Raw genomic sequence first — 17,204 nt, 5'->3', positions numbered from 1 at the left:
TCATGGAGAGGAACAGACAAAAACAGAGGAAGTAAGAATGGATGTGTAGTTATTTAAGTATAGTTAAGAGGTTGCAAAAAAAAAAAAAAAAAAAATCCACAAAGACAAAGAGGAACTCAAATGAGCAAGGAATAATTCAGAAGAGAAGAAAATGAGAGAAACCAGGAAGAGATGCAGATCTCAGATAAACTCTCACATTCATGAACTTATGATCGCTGGTATGCTGAGGTCATGGGAGTGTGTTATGCAATTTCACCCACTTTCTGACTCTGACAGATACAAAACAGGCCCAACAATTCAGTCTGCCCAAATGCTGTATAGCAACACGAGTTAGAAAATGCATTGTTTCTCCTACCTTATTTATAGCTTCTAATAAAACATAAAGAAGAAGTGAAACTTTTGAAAGATTTGAAATGGTTGGCGTGGTATTCATGATCTCTTTAAATTTCTGGTTTTGGGTTTTAGAAGTAGTAATAATATTGTGCTTAATTAATACACAACTAAACTAATATACAACTGAGTGCACTTAAGTGTAAAATTTGTATTTTGGATTTGTATTACTTAAAGGGGTGAAATGGTTCTTTTACAAGCACAACATTTATACAAAAATACCCATGGTTTATCTATAAAATATTATAAATCTAAAATATAAACAATAAGAAACATATACAATTATATTTTTACTAAATGTTTATATTTTACAATTATAAAATTAGATAGACAGAAAGACAAATATACAGATAGATAGATAGATAGATAGATAGATAGATAGATAGATAGATAGATAGATAGATAGATAGATAGATATGATAAATGATAAACAACAAACAAGAAGTATTATTTATAAATTGGTGCATTTTTCTACATGAAAAAATATACTGTAACTTAATAAAGGGGCTCAATGAAAAACAAAAATCATTGTTTTAATCATTTACCAATCTTAAACCGTCATGATACAAATCAAGTAGAATAAAATCTGAATATTAACACCCCATAATACTTGAAGTGAATATTCTAGTGTTAAGGAAATATTTCATGGAAAATCGGAATAGTTGGAAAAAGAAGCCAGAGCCGTTAGAAAGCTACCTGTGTCAGAGGGACCTGTGTCTACAGCAGGTCTCCAGGCCTTGTCATGTATTCTCCTAGCAGGAGGAAGAGGAGCTGAGCACAGACCGAAAGAACAGAGCGACAGACAAAGAATGAAAAAGAAAGAGACCATTTGAGAAAAGAATGACATGAGTCTACAATGTGAATGAGACAAAACATTTTGAGATTCTATGTCAGTCATTGCCAAAGCTACTTTTAAATCTGAAATACATCATTAAACTGAAACAAACATTAAATTCAACTCAACACAGCCAAAAAACAGCAGTTCTAAAAACAGCAAACAACCACCAGGCTGTCTACCTCTCAGCCAATTCACCTAAAACCAGGAAACAATGCATAAAAACTTGCCTTTCAGAACAGGAAATGCCTGTTTCTAAACTTGTTTCCAAACTTCTGGTCTTAGCTTCAAGGTACATTAGTTTGCATATATAAGACTGTGAGTGTGTGTCAGTATTACCTATTACTGCTGTGGCCATTTTCACTGCTGCACTCAGTCTTTTGTCCTCCTCTTCATCACTGTCATTGAAGTCATCCAGGTTTCCAATATCAGACTGCTTCCAACTCATCAGACTCGCAAGACTTTGCATGTCTTCATCACTGAATACACAATACAGAATACAGCACTAATACTTAGTGGTTCTCAACACTTTTTGACTCCAAACCCCCCCTTGTCCACAACAACATTCAAATATAATATTGCAGTATTCATTATAAATGATTTATCCATGCACGTGATTATTTTTTTGTCCATGTGCCCTCGTATACTTTAATTAAAGTGGTCGTGACATGAGAAATCAAATTTGCCTTGATATTGACATATAAGAGGACTTTTACCATTAAAACATCCTGCAAGTTTCAGAGCTTAAAAAGTCCTCCTCATCATAAACAAATCATTTATTTAATCAAGCTTGTAAAACAGCTTGTTTAGTATTGAGGAATCTGTAACACATTTGCAAATTGACTGCCTCCTGAGAAAGACATTGACGAATAGTTATACATCATCTCACCATAGGCCCCGCCCACTGGCATTCAGTTGGTAAATGGCTGACATTTGATTACACTGATTGTGAGTGTCAAGTCAAAAGCAAATAGAACCCATTATAATCACTGAAGCTGTCTACACTGGATACAGTATACAGATGCGCCTTCAGTTTCTGACATACTCAGCACATGCATTTGAGTCTGTCGACAACAAGACAAACAGAAGAGTGAAAGAACGTTTGCTTTGAGGCGTTCAGTTTAAACAGGTCGTTTGCGTCTCTGTACGGACTTCAGAGGGATCCCAGCGTTGGAAACAAGTGGATGGATCATGTCTGAGGACTATGTGTTTTTTTGTGCAGGAAACTTTTTTAATATTATAAGTGAACCTCAAGAAACATATCAAAATGTGACCTGATCCAGCAAAATGAGTCACAGTGACCCAAATTTCAAAATTGAGATTTTGGTATCAATGGAAAGATGAGACAGTAAGCTTTAAAATGATATCCTAGTCAAAGTCATACCTTGAATGATTTTAAAGATATACCCATTTGAATTATGGTCGTCTGCCCTCTTTTTCCAATTGAAAACCTGAGAAAATCGCTTTTAAAGTTTTTTGCCCGTTTTTTTGTTGATATTTTTCAAAATCCACTGCATTTAAAGGGATAAACTATTTATTTTATAGCTTAATTTGACCAAAGACATTTTTATATATATAAATGCTATTAAACCAGGCTGAAGCTCAAATTATTTTAAAGTATTTATTTGAATTAATATTTTATAAGGCACTTTTACAAAGATTTACTAAAATCAGAAAGATTGAACAGAGGTGCTACATTTTTGCTTGAGAGAGAGGGTGTGTGTGTGTGCGCGTGTGTGTGTATGTGTGTGAGTGAGAGACAGAGAGAGAGAGAGAGAGAGAGAGAGAGAGAAAGTGAGAGCAGCAGAGCTTAGGTTAGCAGCCTCCAGTGAGTTTAAAGCTTTGGCCACTTTTTTCTCTTTTGACAGCAACATTTCTCAAATATTATTAATAAACAGAACTAACTTACACACAGTATACTACACTACACTATACAGTACTGAACTCGAATCCTTCTGAGGGGATCTACTAGCTTGTTTACACAGAGCGCGCGCTAGTCTGACAGGAGGATGCGGGGCTTCCCATTGATAAAAATCAGCGTTTATATGTCAGTGTGTTTACAACGTGTTCTATACAACGTGTAACACCATATTTGGAGAGCAGAGATAGTGACATTTCAGGGGATACCGGGAAATGCTCATAAGTGACGAGAGGAGTTGAGAAGTTCATTTCCAGCGAATTTAGTAAAACCATGTCAAATTTAAAAAATCCATGTCATGACCCCTTTAAAATAACTTTCCCTCCCTCTTGCAGTGACATCTCTTTTCTGATGATGTGTTTACTGACGCGAGAGCGGGACGTCCTGTCACTCACGTGAGATCGACCAATAGCAAAATACAACCATCCAAAAAAAATTACAGATGGATAAAATCATATCCTGCCCTACATTTTTTCTTGTTCGAGAACCTTTTTCTCTCAAATATACTATGCTGGCTTACTAAAATAGACTATAGATAAGTAAAGTAAATAAAATTGTATTTGATACTATATATGTCTTGTGCTTAGACTGATGTTTCTGCATCATCACACAGATCTAGGATCAGAAACACACCTTCTTAGTGAAACAATGAAAACATCTGAACTCACGTAGCTTTGCCCTCCTTCAGGAAGACACAGGACAGGGTGAGTTTAAGATTGGCATCCAGCACTTTCACAGACAGAGGCTTTAATGTAAGCGCCAGGTCAAACTGAGCCGGGGTTGCGCTCGCATACTTCTTCATGTTCACATCCACTGACGCTAAAATTTTTCGTTGGCCCTTTGTTTCCTGTGGATGTTAGGATGAGATGGTGTTAGACTACTTAAAAACAGTGTACTGCAAATTAAGGCTGTCTCTTGGTAGGACAAAATATTGCAAAAGTGCAATAAACATAAATGCGACAACCATAAGCTTATTAAACAGCAAAAAAAGAGTCAAAATAGAAATGTTAAAAGTGCTAACAGTACCTTTAATGAAAGGGGTGAGATTACAAAGTACACACACTCACATTCTCTATGATAAATGTCCAGTCTTTGTCCTCAAATTCATCTGCATTTGGATCCTATAGGGAAAGAAAAACTTGCTGACATTGGTTTCATTATTTCACCTCATGTTTTCAAATTTCAATAATGGACAACAGACATGAATCTGAATAATATTTATATAACATTGACCAAATGCAGGTTTATTATTTGTATATTTAAGAATTGTCACAAATGACCTCCATTTTACATAGCCCCTAAAGGGACATGCTGATTGAAAAAATATGAAATGGGAGGGGGGGAAACATTTCAATGCATTTGCGTTCTCTCACAAAAGTTTTGTGTTCCCCTGGGAAACCTTGCGTTCCCTCTCAAAAACATTTGCATTCCCCTGAGAAATGTTGCATTCGCGAGAGAATGCAAAAGCATTGACAAAGTTTTCTCATATTCTCATATTTCTTTCCTTCACTATGTCCCTTTGGGGGCTCGGTACCATTTCCTGTAACATACATTACCATTCAAAAGTTCTGGGTTGGTAAGATTTTTTAATGTTTTTGAAAGAACTCTGCATTTATTTGATCAAAAATACAGTCAAAACACTAATATTGTGAAATATTATTACAATTTAAAATAACTGTTTACTGGTTTAATATATTTAAAAATGTAATTTATTCCAGTGATCAAAGCTGAATTTTCAGCATCATTACTCCAGTCTTCAGTGTCACATGATCCTTCAGAAATCATTCTAATATGCTGATTTGATCCTCAAGAAACCACAAGAATATTTTCAGGATTCTCTCAAAAGAACAGCATTTATTTTTTTACTGTCTCAGTTTTGAATTTAATATGTCCCTGCTGAATAAAAGTATTAATTTCTTTAAAAAATCTTACTGGCCCCAAACTTTTGATTGGTTAGTGTACATGAAATTATTTTTACATTGTAATGCTTGCTGTACCTTAAAAAGAGTGACTGTGATGTCCACGCTCTCAGGAACCTGCCAAACCACAGTCCCCCTGTATGGGTTCTTGATACCCGGTTGCCAGCCATGAAGCTGATGATCACAATGAGAATACTGCTATTAACAAAGCTGGTAAAACCACAATGAAAAAACCCAAGTCTTAACAATGATGGACAATGATTATGCATGTTCTTTCATGAGCAAAATCATGAATAATAATGTATGAAGATTCATCCAGATTCAATTTAGAGAACACATCCTGACTTGAACAGCAAAATACTATCTAATCTCACCTTAAACATGATTGAAAAACCGTTATGTGCTGTTCTGCACTTATAGCTGTGCTCTACCTTTACTTTTCGAGTAGCTACTAAAATATTAGCCATATTTCTATGTCATATTCAGTCATATTTGACTCACTGCATTTATTTGACATATTTGACTACACTGTCTTGTACACAAATAATTGTTAAGTAACCACAGTCATATCTCCATTTAGTACTTGAAAGCTATAATTGCGGAAACAGATACAGTAAAAACCCACATCCTCCTCTTACCTTGGTGCAGATGCGTCTGTTTCGCCTGGTCCAGACCACTCGCAGTTTGTCTGGCTGCCTGTGAATGACAAACAACACACAATAAAACACATTACAATGCACAAACAACAGCTCCTGTTCTACACCGAAAGTAAATGTAACACACTATCATTTAGCTTGATTAGTGCGCATGAAGCTTTGCTTGAAGCTATAATGCACTTCACAAAGACCTGAAATATGAAATGACACATGAAACGGTGAAAATGTAATTAGGATTTTTAGTCATACACTTAGAATTCTCTAATGAATTTCTGTAAGGAGGTTAAGCATGAAGAAGGGGGCGACCATCATGTGCACTCAGTTTGGTTATTAGGTTACTCATCTGACCCACATACAGGAAAGCATTAGCCAGCTTCACTGCATGGAATGCTGGAGCTTCTTCAAGAGCAAGTGAAATGTTCTAGTTCCTGTTCTAACATGATAACATTGTGTGTAATGTGAGAGTAATCAGAGAAAAAAAAATAGATCTCTACTATTTAAAAAGGTAACTGAAAGACCAATCATGGTATGCAGACAAGACAGGCCAACATCCACAGCATGTGACACATGTTAATAAAAGGTTAGTTCATCATTTACTCAGCCTCATGTTGTTCCAAACCCATAAGACTTTCGTTCATCTTCAGAATACAAAAGATGTTTTAATGAAATGTGAGAGATTTTTGTCCCTCCATTGACAGATACGCAACTACCAGTACTTTTCCAGTATTATGCAGCACGTTTGAGCTTCCGCAAGAACCAATGAGGTTCATTCGTGTGTTACGCAACATATATGAGCTTCTGCAAGAACCAATGAGGTTCATTCTAGTGTTACGCAACACATATGAGCTTCCGCAAGAACTAATGAGGTTCATTCTAGTGTTACGCAACACATATGAGCTTCTGCAAGAACCAATGAGATTCATTCTTGTGTGTTACACAGCACGTTTGAGCTTCCGCAAGAACCAATGAGGTTCATTCTAGTATTACGCAGCACATTTGAGCTTCCACAAGAACCAATGAGGTTCATTCTAGTATTATGCAGCACGTTTGAGCTTCCGCAAGAACCAATGAGGTTCATTCGTGTTTTACGCAACATATATGAGCTTCTGCAAGAACCAATGAGATTCATTCTTGTGTGTTACGCAGCACGTTTGAGCTTCCGCAAGAACCAATGAGGTTCATTCTAGTATTATGCAGCACGTTTGAGCTTCCGCAAGAACCAGTGAGGTTCATTCGTGTTTTACGCAACATATTTGAGCTTCTGCAAGAACTAATGAGGTTCATTCTTGTGTGTTACGCAGCACGTTTGAGCTTCCGCAAAAACCAATGAGGTTCATTCTAGTATTACGCAGCACATTTGAGCTTCCACAAGAACCAATGAGGTTCATTCTAGTATTATGCAGCACGTTTGAGCTTCCGCAAGAACCAATGAGGTTCATTCGTGTGTTACGCAACATATATGAGCTTCTGCAAGAACCAATGAGGTTCATTCTAGTGTTATGCAACAGATATGAGCTTCCACAAGAACCAATAAGGTTCATTCTAGTGTTACGCAACACATATGAGCTTCCGCAAGAACCAGTGAGGTTCATTCGTGTTTTACGCAACATATATGAGCTTCTGCAAGAACCAATGAGATTCATTCTTGTGTGTTACGCAGCACGTTTGAGCTTCCGCAAGAACTAATGAGGTTCATTCTTGTGTGTTACGCAGCACGTTTGAGCTTCCGCAAGAACCAATGAGGTTCATTCGTGTGTTATGCAGCACGTTTGAGCTTCCGCAAGAACCAATGAGGTTCATTCTCGTGTTACACAGCACGTTTGAGCTTCCGCAAGAACCAATGAGGTTCATTCTAGTGTTATGCAACACATATGAGCTTCCACAAGAACCAATGAGGTTCATTCTCATGTTACGCAGCACATTTGAGCTTCCGCAAGAACTAATGAGGTTCATTCTTGTGTGTTACACAGCACGTTTGAGCTTCCACAAGAACCAATGAGGTTCATTCTAGTGTTATGCAACACATATGAGCTTCCACAAGAACCAATGAGGTTCATTCTCATGTTACGCAGCACATTTGAGCTTCCGCAAGAACTAATGAGGTTCATTCTTGTGTGTTACACAGCACGTTTGAGCTTCCACAAGAACCAATGAGGTTCATTCGTGTGTTACGCAACATATATGAGCTTCCGCAAGAACCAATGAGGTTCATTCTAGTGTTATGCAACACATATGAGCTTCCACAAGAACCAATGAGGTTCATTCTCATGTTACGCAGCACATTTGAGCTTCCGCAAGAACTAATGAGGTTCATTCTTGTGTGTTACACAGCACGTTTGAGCTTCCACAAGAACCAATTAGGTTCATTTGTGTGTTATGCAGCATGTTTGAGCTTCCGCAAGAACTAATGAGGTTCATTCTCATGTTACGCAGCACATTTGAGCTTCCGCAAGAACCAATGAGGTTTGTTCTCGCACGTCAAGCAGGTTCGGTTGATCTTTGGTTTATATGTTCGCTGATCGGTGTTTATATGTGAATTGGTAGTTGCTTAGACTGTCAATGGAGCAACAGAATTCTCTCAGATTTTGTTTAAAATATCTTCATTATGTGTTTTGAAGATGAACAAAAGTCAAGGGTTTGGAACGACATGAGGCGAGTAATTGATTACAATTTTTTTTCATTTTTTGGTGAATTAACTCTTTAAAATATGTCCATACCAAGATTTTGGTGAAGCACAGAATATAACTGAATACATTAGATTAAAATGGTCATATCTTGAGGAATCTTTTAGAACAAAAGAGTTCATTGTACTAAGAAAAAAATGCTGTAATTTTCCTTTCAAAACTTTCTCTCCTTGTCCAAATAGACCATTTATTGAAACAATACTTCATTCTATTCTTTCACAACTATCAGACATCAGACAAATGAATACTTGACCGCCCATATTTAAACGCCAACAATACCTATTCTGTATGATTAAAATCAGAGATTAACATTACTTTTGCATAATTTCTGATGCATACTTTTTGCATGCAAAAAAAACCCTTACCACTAACATTACAAATGGACATCAGGTAAAATAGTAATAACAATAAATATTTTACTTTATATTGATAATAAAAAGATTACCTTTTTAAAAGAGGAGTGCAAGTTAATTGTAAGCTACAATGACTGAGGTGTGAGGCGGGTTTCCTTTAAGCATGGTTGTGGGAAGTATAACCTGAGACTTGCTCTACATTTCCCTAGTGTGTGTTTACGTCAAACTGATCTCTCTCTCTTTCTCTTTCTCTCTGAATGGAGGGTGTGGTCTCTCCTTACACTAACACCATCAGATTAGCTGTTTATCTTACACAAAAACTATGTCATTTCCTCATGGAAGTGTTTTTGGTTCCAGTGTCTGATTTTTAACCACTTTCTGTTTTTTGCCAAATGACCTATAAGCTATTTTCCAACAGCCATGCTTGAATACTTGTTTTGAACACATGACAAAAGGGAAAGTGTTTTGTCTACATTACTGACGTAATAACACAAGTACAAGCTATGACCAACCATACACTATTTCTACCTGCCGGTGAATATATGAGGTTATGCAACTCTCATATCATCCAGGCCGTTCCTATAATCTTGGGATATAAAGCTACATGATTTGCAATAAAGAACCCTTTTCAGGCATCCCATGTAACCCACCTGTAACATCTATCACTCAATAGCACACCTGGAAAAGTGCTGATCAGTCAAATAAAAGGGACATAAAGTGCTTCTATAAAATAATTTCCTCAAACTGATGAAAACCAAATGACTGACATTAGACTATGTCAATGCATGTTAACGTGGTTTTTGAAGTCATAATAAAGGAAAGGAAAGGTGGAGAGAGAGAATCACAGGCCTCTGGGTCTCATATTGCAGGTCAGTGTCAGCAGCAGCTGTGTGAATGGATGCAAGAGGCCAAGCGACGTGGTGACAGAGTCATGGGGTTCACAGAAATAGACAGGGAAATGGCACATGTATTGATATAAAGCTGCTGAAGCACGGTGCTGCCTCTATAAAACTGCATAAGAAGGGAATCAAGTTTTATGCCCACAAACAACAATTTACACTTGAGGTAGCCTACTAGATGGTGAAATGTTTAAACTTAAGTGCATAAATGTTACACTACACATTCATTTTTAATGTTATGTAAAATAATAACACTAAGACAGAACAATTTACAGAGATTAACTGTTTTATTTGTAGACACTGACCACATTTAACATTCATTGCTGAGTCATTTAACTGATAGAATCAAACAGCTGTTCTGAGGTCAGTCATTGAGTCATTAAGTCATGTGACAAGACAGGACCACAGAAGTCAGATGACATCATCACAGCAGCTAGTCAAATCTATCCAATCTCTTACATTTCGATGAATATACTGAAAAGTTGATAATATATTACTCAATGTTCCATAAAATACACTTTCATCCAAAATGTTAAAGGGCCTCTATGTAAGATTTTTACTTTAATAAAGCATAAAAATGCCCCAATATGTTTGTAGATATTTAAGAAACATGTTAAGTTCACCTACTTGTTTCTCAGAAAAACAATTCTACAGCCAGATATTCTACTTTGAAAATGTGCGTTTCGTGTCGGAATGTCTGTTTTTGTTTTGGTCTGTGCGAAACCTCGTGCTGCAGTTTATCCAATAGTATTTCGACATCACAGGTTGCCAGTTGGCGGAAAACACCGCTTATTGCAACCATGGAAACCAGCAAACGAACTGGGTCAGAGAATCGGGCAATAACGTCAGCTGCGCGTTCCTGCTCTCTTCTCTGTCACGGTGAAGTGACACACACCCGCGCGGGCGCCTCCTCTCTCTCTCTCTCTCGTCTCAGTCGCTCCGGTAAGTAGGCCTAGTGCTTGTATTGCGCATAATTTTAGTCATTCCCGCAGGTCTCGCGCGCACTACTGATCTATATAAGTGAAGCGAACAAGCCACGCTCAGTCTCAAACAGAAACAGAAGTCAAACAGAGTCACAAGTAGCAAAATAAGCACCTTCCTGCGCTTAAACTGTCAAATACATACAAAAGTATGTCAAAACCAGCGTCACAGGCAATCTTGGCGAGTATACAGATAAACACAGTCAGTTTTGAATCGTTAAATAGCTAAGAAAGTGAGCTCATGTCGTGTGTAACAGTATTGGGTCCGTTGAACACCGTTCATAAACTCTTAAAGGGACAGCAGTCCAATATTCCTGCTGCTGTCTGTCATGTTAATCAAAGAACAAAAGACATAGAAAATCACTTTCTGCTCTTGACTGAATACGTTTCATAACTTTAATGGTAAGAATTATTTGCAATAAAGACTACAGAAATTAAGGTAACTAATGCAAAATAACACAATGTGTTATTTTACATTTGATTACTTTAATTTCTGTAGTATTTCTTACCTGAATAAAAACCCAGTTAACCCGAAAAACGTATAAATAGCTCTCTTTATTTTATTGCATTTATTTGAGCTGTTTATATTTTATTACTGACTTTTTTTTTAATGAAAATAAAACTCTGCATTGAAGAAAAGTAGATGTTTGTTTGTATATGTTGTCATTTATAGTTCTTAGAAAGAAAATCGGAATCGGCAAAAAATAGGTATCGGCCGATCACACTAACAAAAAATCGGAAATCGCAATTGGCCAAGAAAATTGCAATCGGTGCATCTCTACTAAAAAGCCTCTGAATCCACCTAAATATCTCTATGAACAACAGCATATCAAAACAGATAAATCAACTCATCAGCTTACAGTGTTTAAGTCTCCTCAGCTTTCATTGTCAATTGCGCTCCCTATTGTTGCTGGCAACCATATGCTGTGAAAGCTGGCAACCTGCGTCTTTGAACGAGGGGGCGGGCCAAACAATATTTTGAATTTGGACTGCAGTACCTATTTTGAACACTGGGTGTCATTATTACATAGAGCCCCTTTAAGGTCATTATGATTTTTTTTTTATCTACTAATTATTTAGCATGGATGCATTAAAATGATTAAAAGTGACAATCAAGACTTCTATTTAAAATAATTGCCGTTAATTTGAACTTTCTATTCATCAAAAAATCCCGAAAGAAGTATCACAGTTTCCATAAAAGTATTAAGCAGAACAACAATTTTCAACATTGATAATAATAAGAAATGTTTCTTGAGCAGCAAATCAGCATATTAGAATGATTTCTGAAGGATCATGTGACACTGAAGACTGGAGTAATGATGCTGAAAATTCAGCTTTTATTTTTTATTTGTATTGTATATTTTGAAATTGTATATTTATTACTATAAAATATTACTATTTTTATTATATTTTTGATTAAATAAATGCAGCCTTGGTGAGCAAGAGACTTTAAAAACAAAATTTTACCTAAAACTTTTTAGTGGTACTGTATAAAATATGTCTCACTGTCAGTGTACAGACTCAAACTTTTTTTCTGCCAATAATAAAGGCAATTAATGTGTTTTCTTTCCATACTGCCTCTAACTAAATAAAAGACAATTTCCTGTCTTTGTTGAAGGATCACATCAATACTGATTAGAAATATGATTATCCTTCAACAATCATTGTTTTAAAGGCATATCCATTACTGAATACATCTACTGTCACATGATGCTAATGCACATTAAGTTATATCTAATCTAAATGTGAAATAATTTCAATGCATTTAACATAATAGATCACTTTACATCTGGAACAAATCATCAACATATTAAGACACAAGTGTCACATGCAAGGTCATTTTGTATTTGTCACACTGCCAGTCAAAAGTCTGGCACACTTGACTGAATTTACCTTTCTAGTGACCGTAACAATCTTTTAAGTGTATACTTCTATGCTTGAAAATAGACAAAAATAAACTGTGCACTTAATGAATGAATTGGACAGGATATAAAGGAAAACCCAACAAACGCTCAACAAGTAGCCTACCCTTCAAAAGTATTGAAAAGCATCCCAAGATGCACTTTATGCAGTTGAGGAAATACCTTGTGCAGTTGAGTGTGAAGAGCTGCAATCTAAACAAAAGCTGGCAAACTTGAAGAAGCTCAAACAGGCTATATGATATTTTTGAAAAACTACACCATGATTGTGTGGAATATGCATGGCTGTGGTGCTCAGAGCTTCATTTATCAACATTTGTAACAGCATCTGCATCAGCATTAAAGAGTATCACATCAAAAGTGCCTATGAAGTTGTGCTGTAGCTGCTAATGACAATGTCCTTGAAGATGAGCTTCATGTTAAACCATCAAGATGACTGTGTTCAGGAGAACTGAAAGTAAAACGGAAGTAAGCGGGGGTACTAAAAACAAAACTCACTACTTTAAACATAAATGTGCTTGCCAGAGTAAACAAGCCCTCTGATACTGTTAATTCTTGAACTTTAAAGAATCACACCACACTGACTCTAACTACACCATGCCTACACTGCACGAGCACGAGCACGAGCTTCGTTGTTTATAATGGGAGCGTTGCGTTCTAATTTTATAGCGTCGTGTCGATTGCTCAACTGGTGTTACTGCGTCAAACTTTATGTCAGCGAATGTCAAACATATATAATACAGTATTACGCTTTTATAACAACAATACATGACAATGAAAAGAAAAATCGCATTTCTTACCACTTCTTAGTGCACTCTACGGTGAGTTCTTGAAAGGACGCGGCAAACTGAAACTTCGACGCTCTTTTTCCAGCGCGCTGAAGTCTCTTCCAAACCGATGTCATGATAACTTCACTTGTATTTGACAATTTTCACAGAAGAGACGAGTGAATTAAAAATACATCGTGGGAATTGCTGTGTCACTTCGCCTACCCCCGATGTTTCAGGGATGGCAGCTCCGCGCGCCGCCGCCTCATTCACACATGCTCCAAATGTCAAATTGAAGGCTGCAGAAGATAAGCGCAGACAGATCTGAGGAAACATAACCAACCACTTGAGTTGAACTGACATATCCTGCACTCCCATGGAAGAGAGGCTGGGAGAACAGAAACGCTGGGTCACCATTATTATATTAAGTCATTTATCCATAGGCCTATTATTCAGTTATATTATGAAAAAGAGCCTTATTATTACATCTAAGTTATTATTGTTGCCATTTTGATAGTCATATTAATATAATAGGGCTGAGGTTTTGATTCAAAAGTCAAATGATTGTTTTCTTTATCACTGGTTTCATAAATTACTTTCAGACACCTAGTTCAGGTCTGGAATTCAAACTAAAATTCAGTTTTTGGGTAAACAGTAAATAATAGGCCTATATAAATTATAGCCTATAGTAGTTGCCAAATCATCCGGCCAAGGAAAATTGACATCTTCACCCTTTATTGAATATAAAATTTGTAAAAAAAAAAAAAAATAATAAAAAATAAATTAAATAAAAGTAAGCATAATATTGCATTGTTGTGCTTGGAAGTCAATTGTTTTATTTGTGATAACGCAATGAAACATGCTAAATTGTGTGGACATAATTTTTGGTCAGACTGTCACAAAGAAATTTTGAACATTTTGAATCATGAAATAATAATGATTATGTTGTAGTTGATGTGCTTTTTCCTGTGAGCCTTTGCCAGATAAATTCCTTAAACAAGTTTGATTTGTACTACAAAAATGATAAGATATTTTCCTCATATTTTGCTGGTTTAATCAAATTTGTAGGGTCATTAAAAACAAATATCCCCTCCGGACATCATTTTTGGCAACTGTTCATGAAATAATTCATCAAAAAGTGGTTGTTTCATGAATTGTTTTGTACTTAATTGTTTTACTGTTTCACAGTCTGAAAATACAATAATGCTGTTTATTGGCAGGTTCCAATGAACTGCCATTGAAAGTATGTTAAATGAACTGTAAAAATATTAAGAGGAGCAAAAAATGGGACAGCACAGATCTCGCCTGCTATGTAAGGCTTTCTTACCTTGCTGTGGGAAGCAGTTTGTCTTGTTGAAGACAATGGAGGTTGGCAGGGCTATTCAAAACACTGTTGAAGGTTAAAGGTCACCATTACCTTGGTGTATATATATTTATGAGCTGTTTTTACTGTGCTTTAAACAATAGCACGAAACCGTTGACTGAAGTCAACAAGAGGGAAATATTATTTTGCGTTACTTCTATATCTGATACAGTTGACTGTGAGTTCTTGTTCAGTCCAGCACAGTCATACTGTTTGAACAATGATTAGGTGTGGCTAAAACAGCAGGTAGATTGTGCAGCAGGTAGCCTGATTCTATTTTATTATGAACTGAGATCAGTTTTGTAGACATCATGATCAATTTGCTCATGATCTGAGCTGATTCTAAATCAGTGTGAGGGGGCAGGCTGAAACTTGCCCTCGCCTCAGCTGATCAGAGTTTAGATTTGGCATGTTTGCCAAAAAACATGGAAATGTTTTGCATGCCAAGCAAGATAAAAATCTCTGACGCTCAGCTTTGTCGCAGTCATTTATGCCCCATATAAACCCACTGAGATTCTCAATCCAAAATGCACAATCATGCCAAAATAGGGTCCAAAATGGTTAAAAGGTCAAGTTGGTGCTATGTTGCTCCTGTCACTTATTACAACAATTTATCTTCTGAAGTACTTTTTGTAATATGACAACAGACTAGTAAATCATTTTAATTTGTTCACCAAGCCAAGAATAACAGTGATGAAAGATGGATTGGGAAAGGGAAGAGAGAGATGTAATGAAAACTCACGGATCACGAATAAGGTTCCTGCTCACAGCTGTACACTTCCTGTTAATTGAGTGTGTCGTTGTATCAGTACTTCCTGTTTTCCTGTAGCATTGACCTCTCCATGCCCAAGTACTAACAGCAGGAAATGTTCTAAAAGAAGACAAACCTAACCAAACCTGAGTGCCACTGGTACATTTCTTAAAATACACCCCAGTTTCATCCATTTCAGCCATGAAGATCATGATTTAAAGGGTTAGTTCACCCAAAAATTCTGTCATTAATTATTCACCCTCATGTTGTTCCACACCCGTAAGACATTAGTTCATCTTCGGAACACAAATTAAGATATTTTTGATAAAATCCGATGGCTCAGTGAGGCCTGTATTGACAGCAAGGTAATTTAAGGTTAAGGTAGTTTTGTGGGCATTTGAAAGTGTTAATTAACTTGCTGTCAATGCAGGCCTCGCTGAGCCATCGGATTTCATCAAAAATATCTTAATTTGTGTTTTAAAGATGAACAAAGGTCTTACGGGTGTGGAACGGCATGAGGGTGAGTAATAAATGACAGAATTTTTGGGTGAACTAACCCTTTAACATGTATAACATGTTAGAGGTCTACAAAGAAGACCCGAGACCCGAGGACCCGGGACCCGACCCGGGACCCGTACGGGTTCGGGACTATATTTTAAATGGTCAGCCGGGTCCGGGTCGGGTCCTAATCTATTACTTCGGTTCCCGGGTCTGATTAACATTGTGTGTATACCCGAGCCGATCTGATTCGGAGATCACCCGGCCGTGTTGGGAGTCAGTCAGCGTTGTGCGCGTGTTTTGTAACTTGCAAAGTGTGAGCCGGGAAATAACGTGAAATATGGCGTTATTTTACTGTCAATTGTCGAGAGCACATTATTGTGACGCGAGAGCATATCAATGTAATGCGCGAGCGCAAATCTGTCCACTCGCGCGCGGATTTCCTCTGCTCTCGCGCAAATCTGTCCGCTCGCGCACGGATTTCCTTTGCTCTCGCGCAAATCTGGACGCGCGCGCTCAAATATACAGTGCTCTCTTATGAACTGCCTCTCCTCTCGCTCAGATATTGCGTGTGCACGCTCAAACTGTTTCCTGCGTGCTCAAACGTGTCCTGCGCGCTCAAACTGCACATGTGCGCTCACGAATCTCTCCGTGCTCTTGCAGAAATTAATTTGCTTTTGGATTAAACGCTGTCAAAAGTTATAAACCAATCAGAAGAGACGACTGATCCATGAAAATGCTACATGGAATCTTATTGGCTGAGAGTGAACTGTGCCTGGAATTCTTTCGACAAAGATATGTATTTTATTTATTCACAATTTAATAATATTTATCAAATGTAACCTAGTCTAACTGCATCACATTACAGGTCAAACCCCTATTTATCTAAACAAACAAACAAAAATGTTTCTTAAAGTTATTGTGGTCATACGTTTTGTGTTGAAATTTAAAAAAAAAAAAAAAAAAGGTAACATTTTACAATAAGGTTTTTATTTGTTAACATTAGTTAATGTATTATCTAACATGAACTAACAATGTGCAATACATTACTGTAATTATTAATCTTTGTTAACGTTAAAAATACAGCTGTTTGTTGGTTGTTCACTTCACAGTGCATTTAATAATGTTAACAAATACAACATTTGATTTTAATAACGTATTAGTAAATGTTGAAATTAACATTAACAAATATTAATAAATGCTGAAGAAGAGCAATTCATTATTAGTTAATGTTAACTAATGCAGTTAAATAATGTTAACGCAACCTTATTG

At 36.7% G+C, this 17,204-nt stretch overlaps 1 protein-coding gene across 12 annotated transcripts in view; it reads right to left on the bottom strand.

Annotated features, from left to right (window-relative positions):
* ehbp1l1a (EH domain binding protein 1-like 1a) overlaps nucleotides 1-13,680 on the bottom strand; it is a 46,972-nt gene extending 33,292 nt beyond the window's left edge. For 4 of the 12 annotated variants that reach the window (XM_048185676.1, XM_048185680.1, XM_048185681.1 and 1 more), the window contains exons 1-7: nucleotides 13,354-13,679; nucleotides 5,701-5,758; nucleotides 5,141-5,236; nucleotides 4,211-4,264; nucleotides 3,812-3,990; nucleotides 1,565-1,704; nucleotides 1,087-1,161 (exon numbers count right to left, since the gene is read on the bottom strand). In XM_048185676.1, the coding sequence (XP_048041633.1) occupies nucleotides 1,087-1,161; nucleotides 1,565-1,704; nucleotides 3,812-3,990; nucleotides 4,211-4,264; nucleotides 5,141-5,236; nucleotides 5,701-5,758; nucleotides 13,354-13,457 (706 nt within the window). In that variant the 5' untranslated portion in view covers nucleotides 13,458-13,679. Of the gene's footprint in view, nucleotides 1-1,086; nucleotides 1,162-1,564; nucleotides 1,705-3,811; nucleotides 3,991-4,210; nucleotides 4,265-5,140; nucleotides 5,237-5,700; nucleotides 5,759-13,353 lie in introns of all 12 variants that reach the window. The other 8 variants (XM_048185675.1, XM_048185678.1, XM_048185685.1 and 5 more) reach the window with 6 other exon arrangements.
* Between the last annotated feature and the right edge of the window lie 3,524 nt (nucleotides 13,681-17,204).

Source organism: Megalobrama amblycephala, linkage group LG3, assembly GCF_018812025.1.
Source record: "Megalobrama amblycephala isolate DHTTF-2021 linkage group LG3, ASM1881202v1, whole genome shotgun sequence".
Taxonomy (NCBI): Eukaryota; Metazoa; Chordata; class Actinopteri; order Cypriniformes; family Xenocyprididae; genus Megalobrama; species Megalobrama amblycephala.
This window is presented reverse-complemented; position numbering and strand designations above follow the sequence as displayed.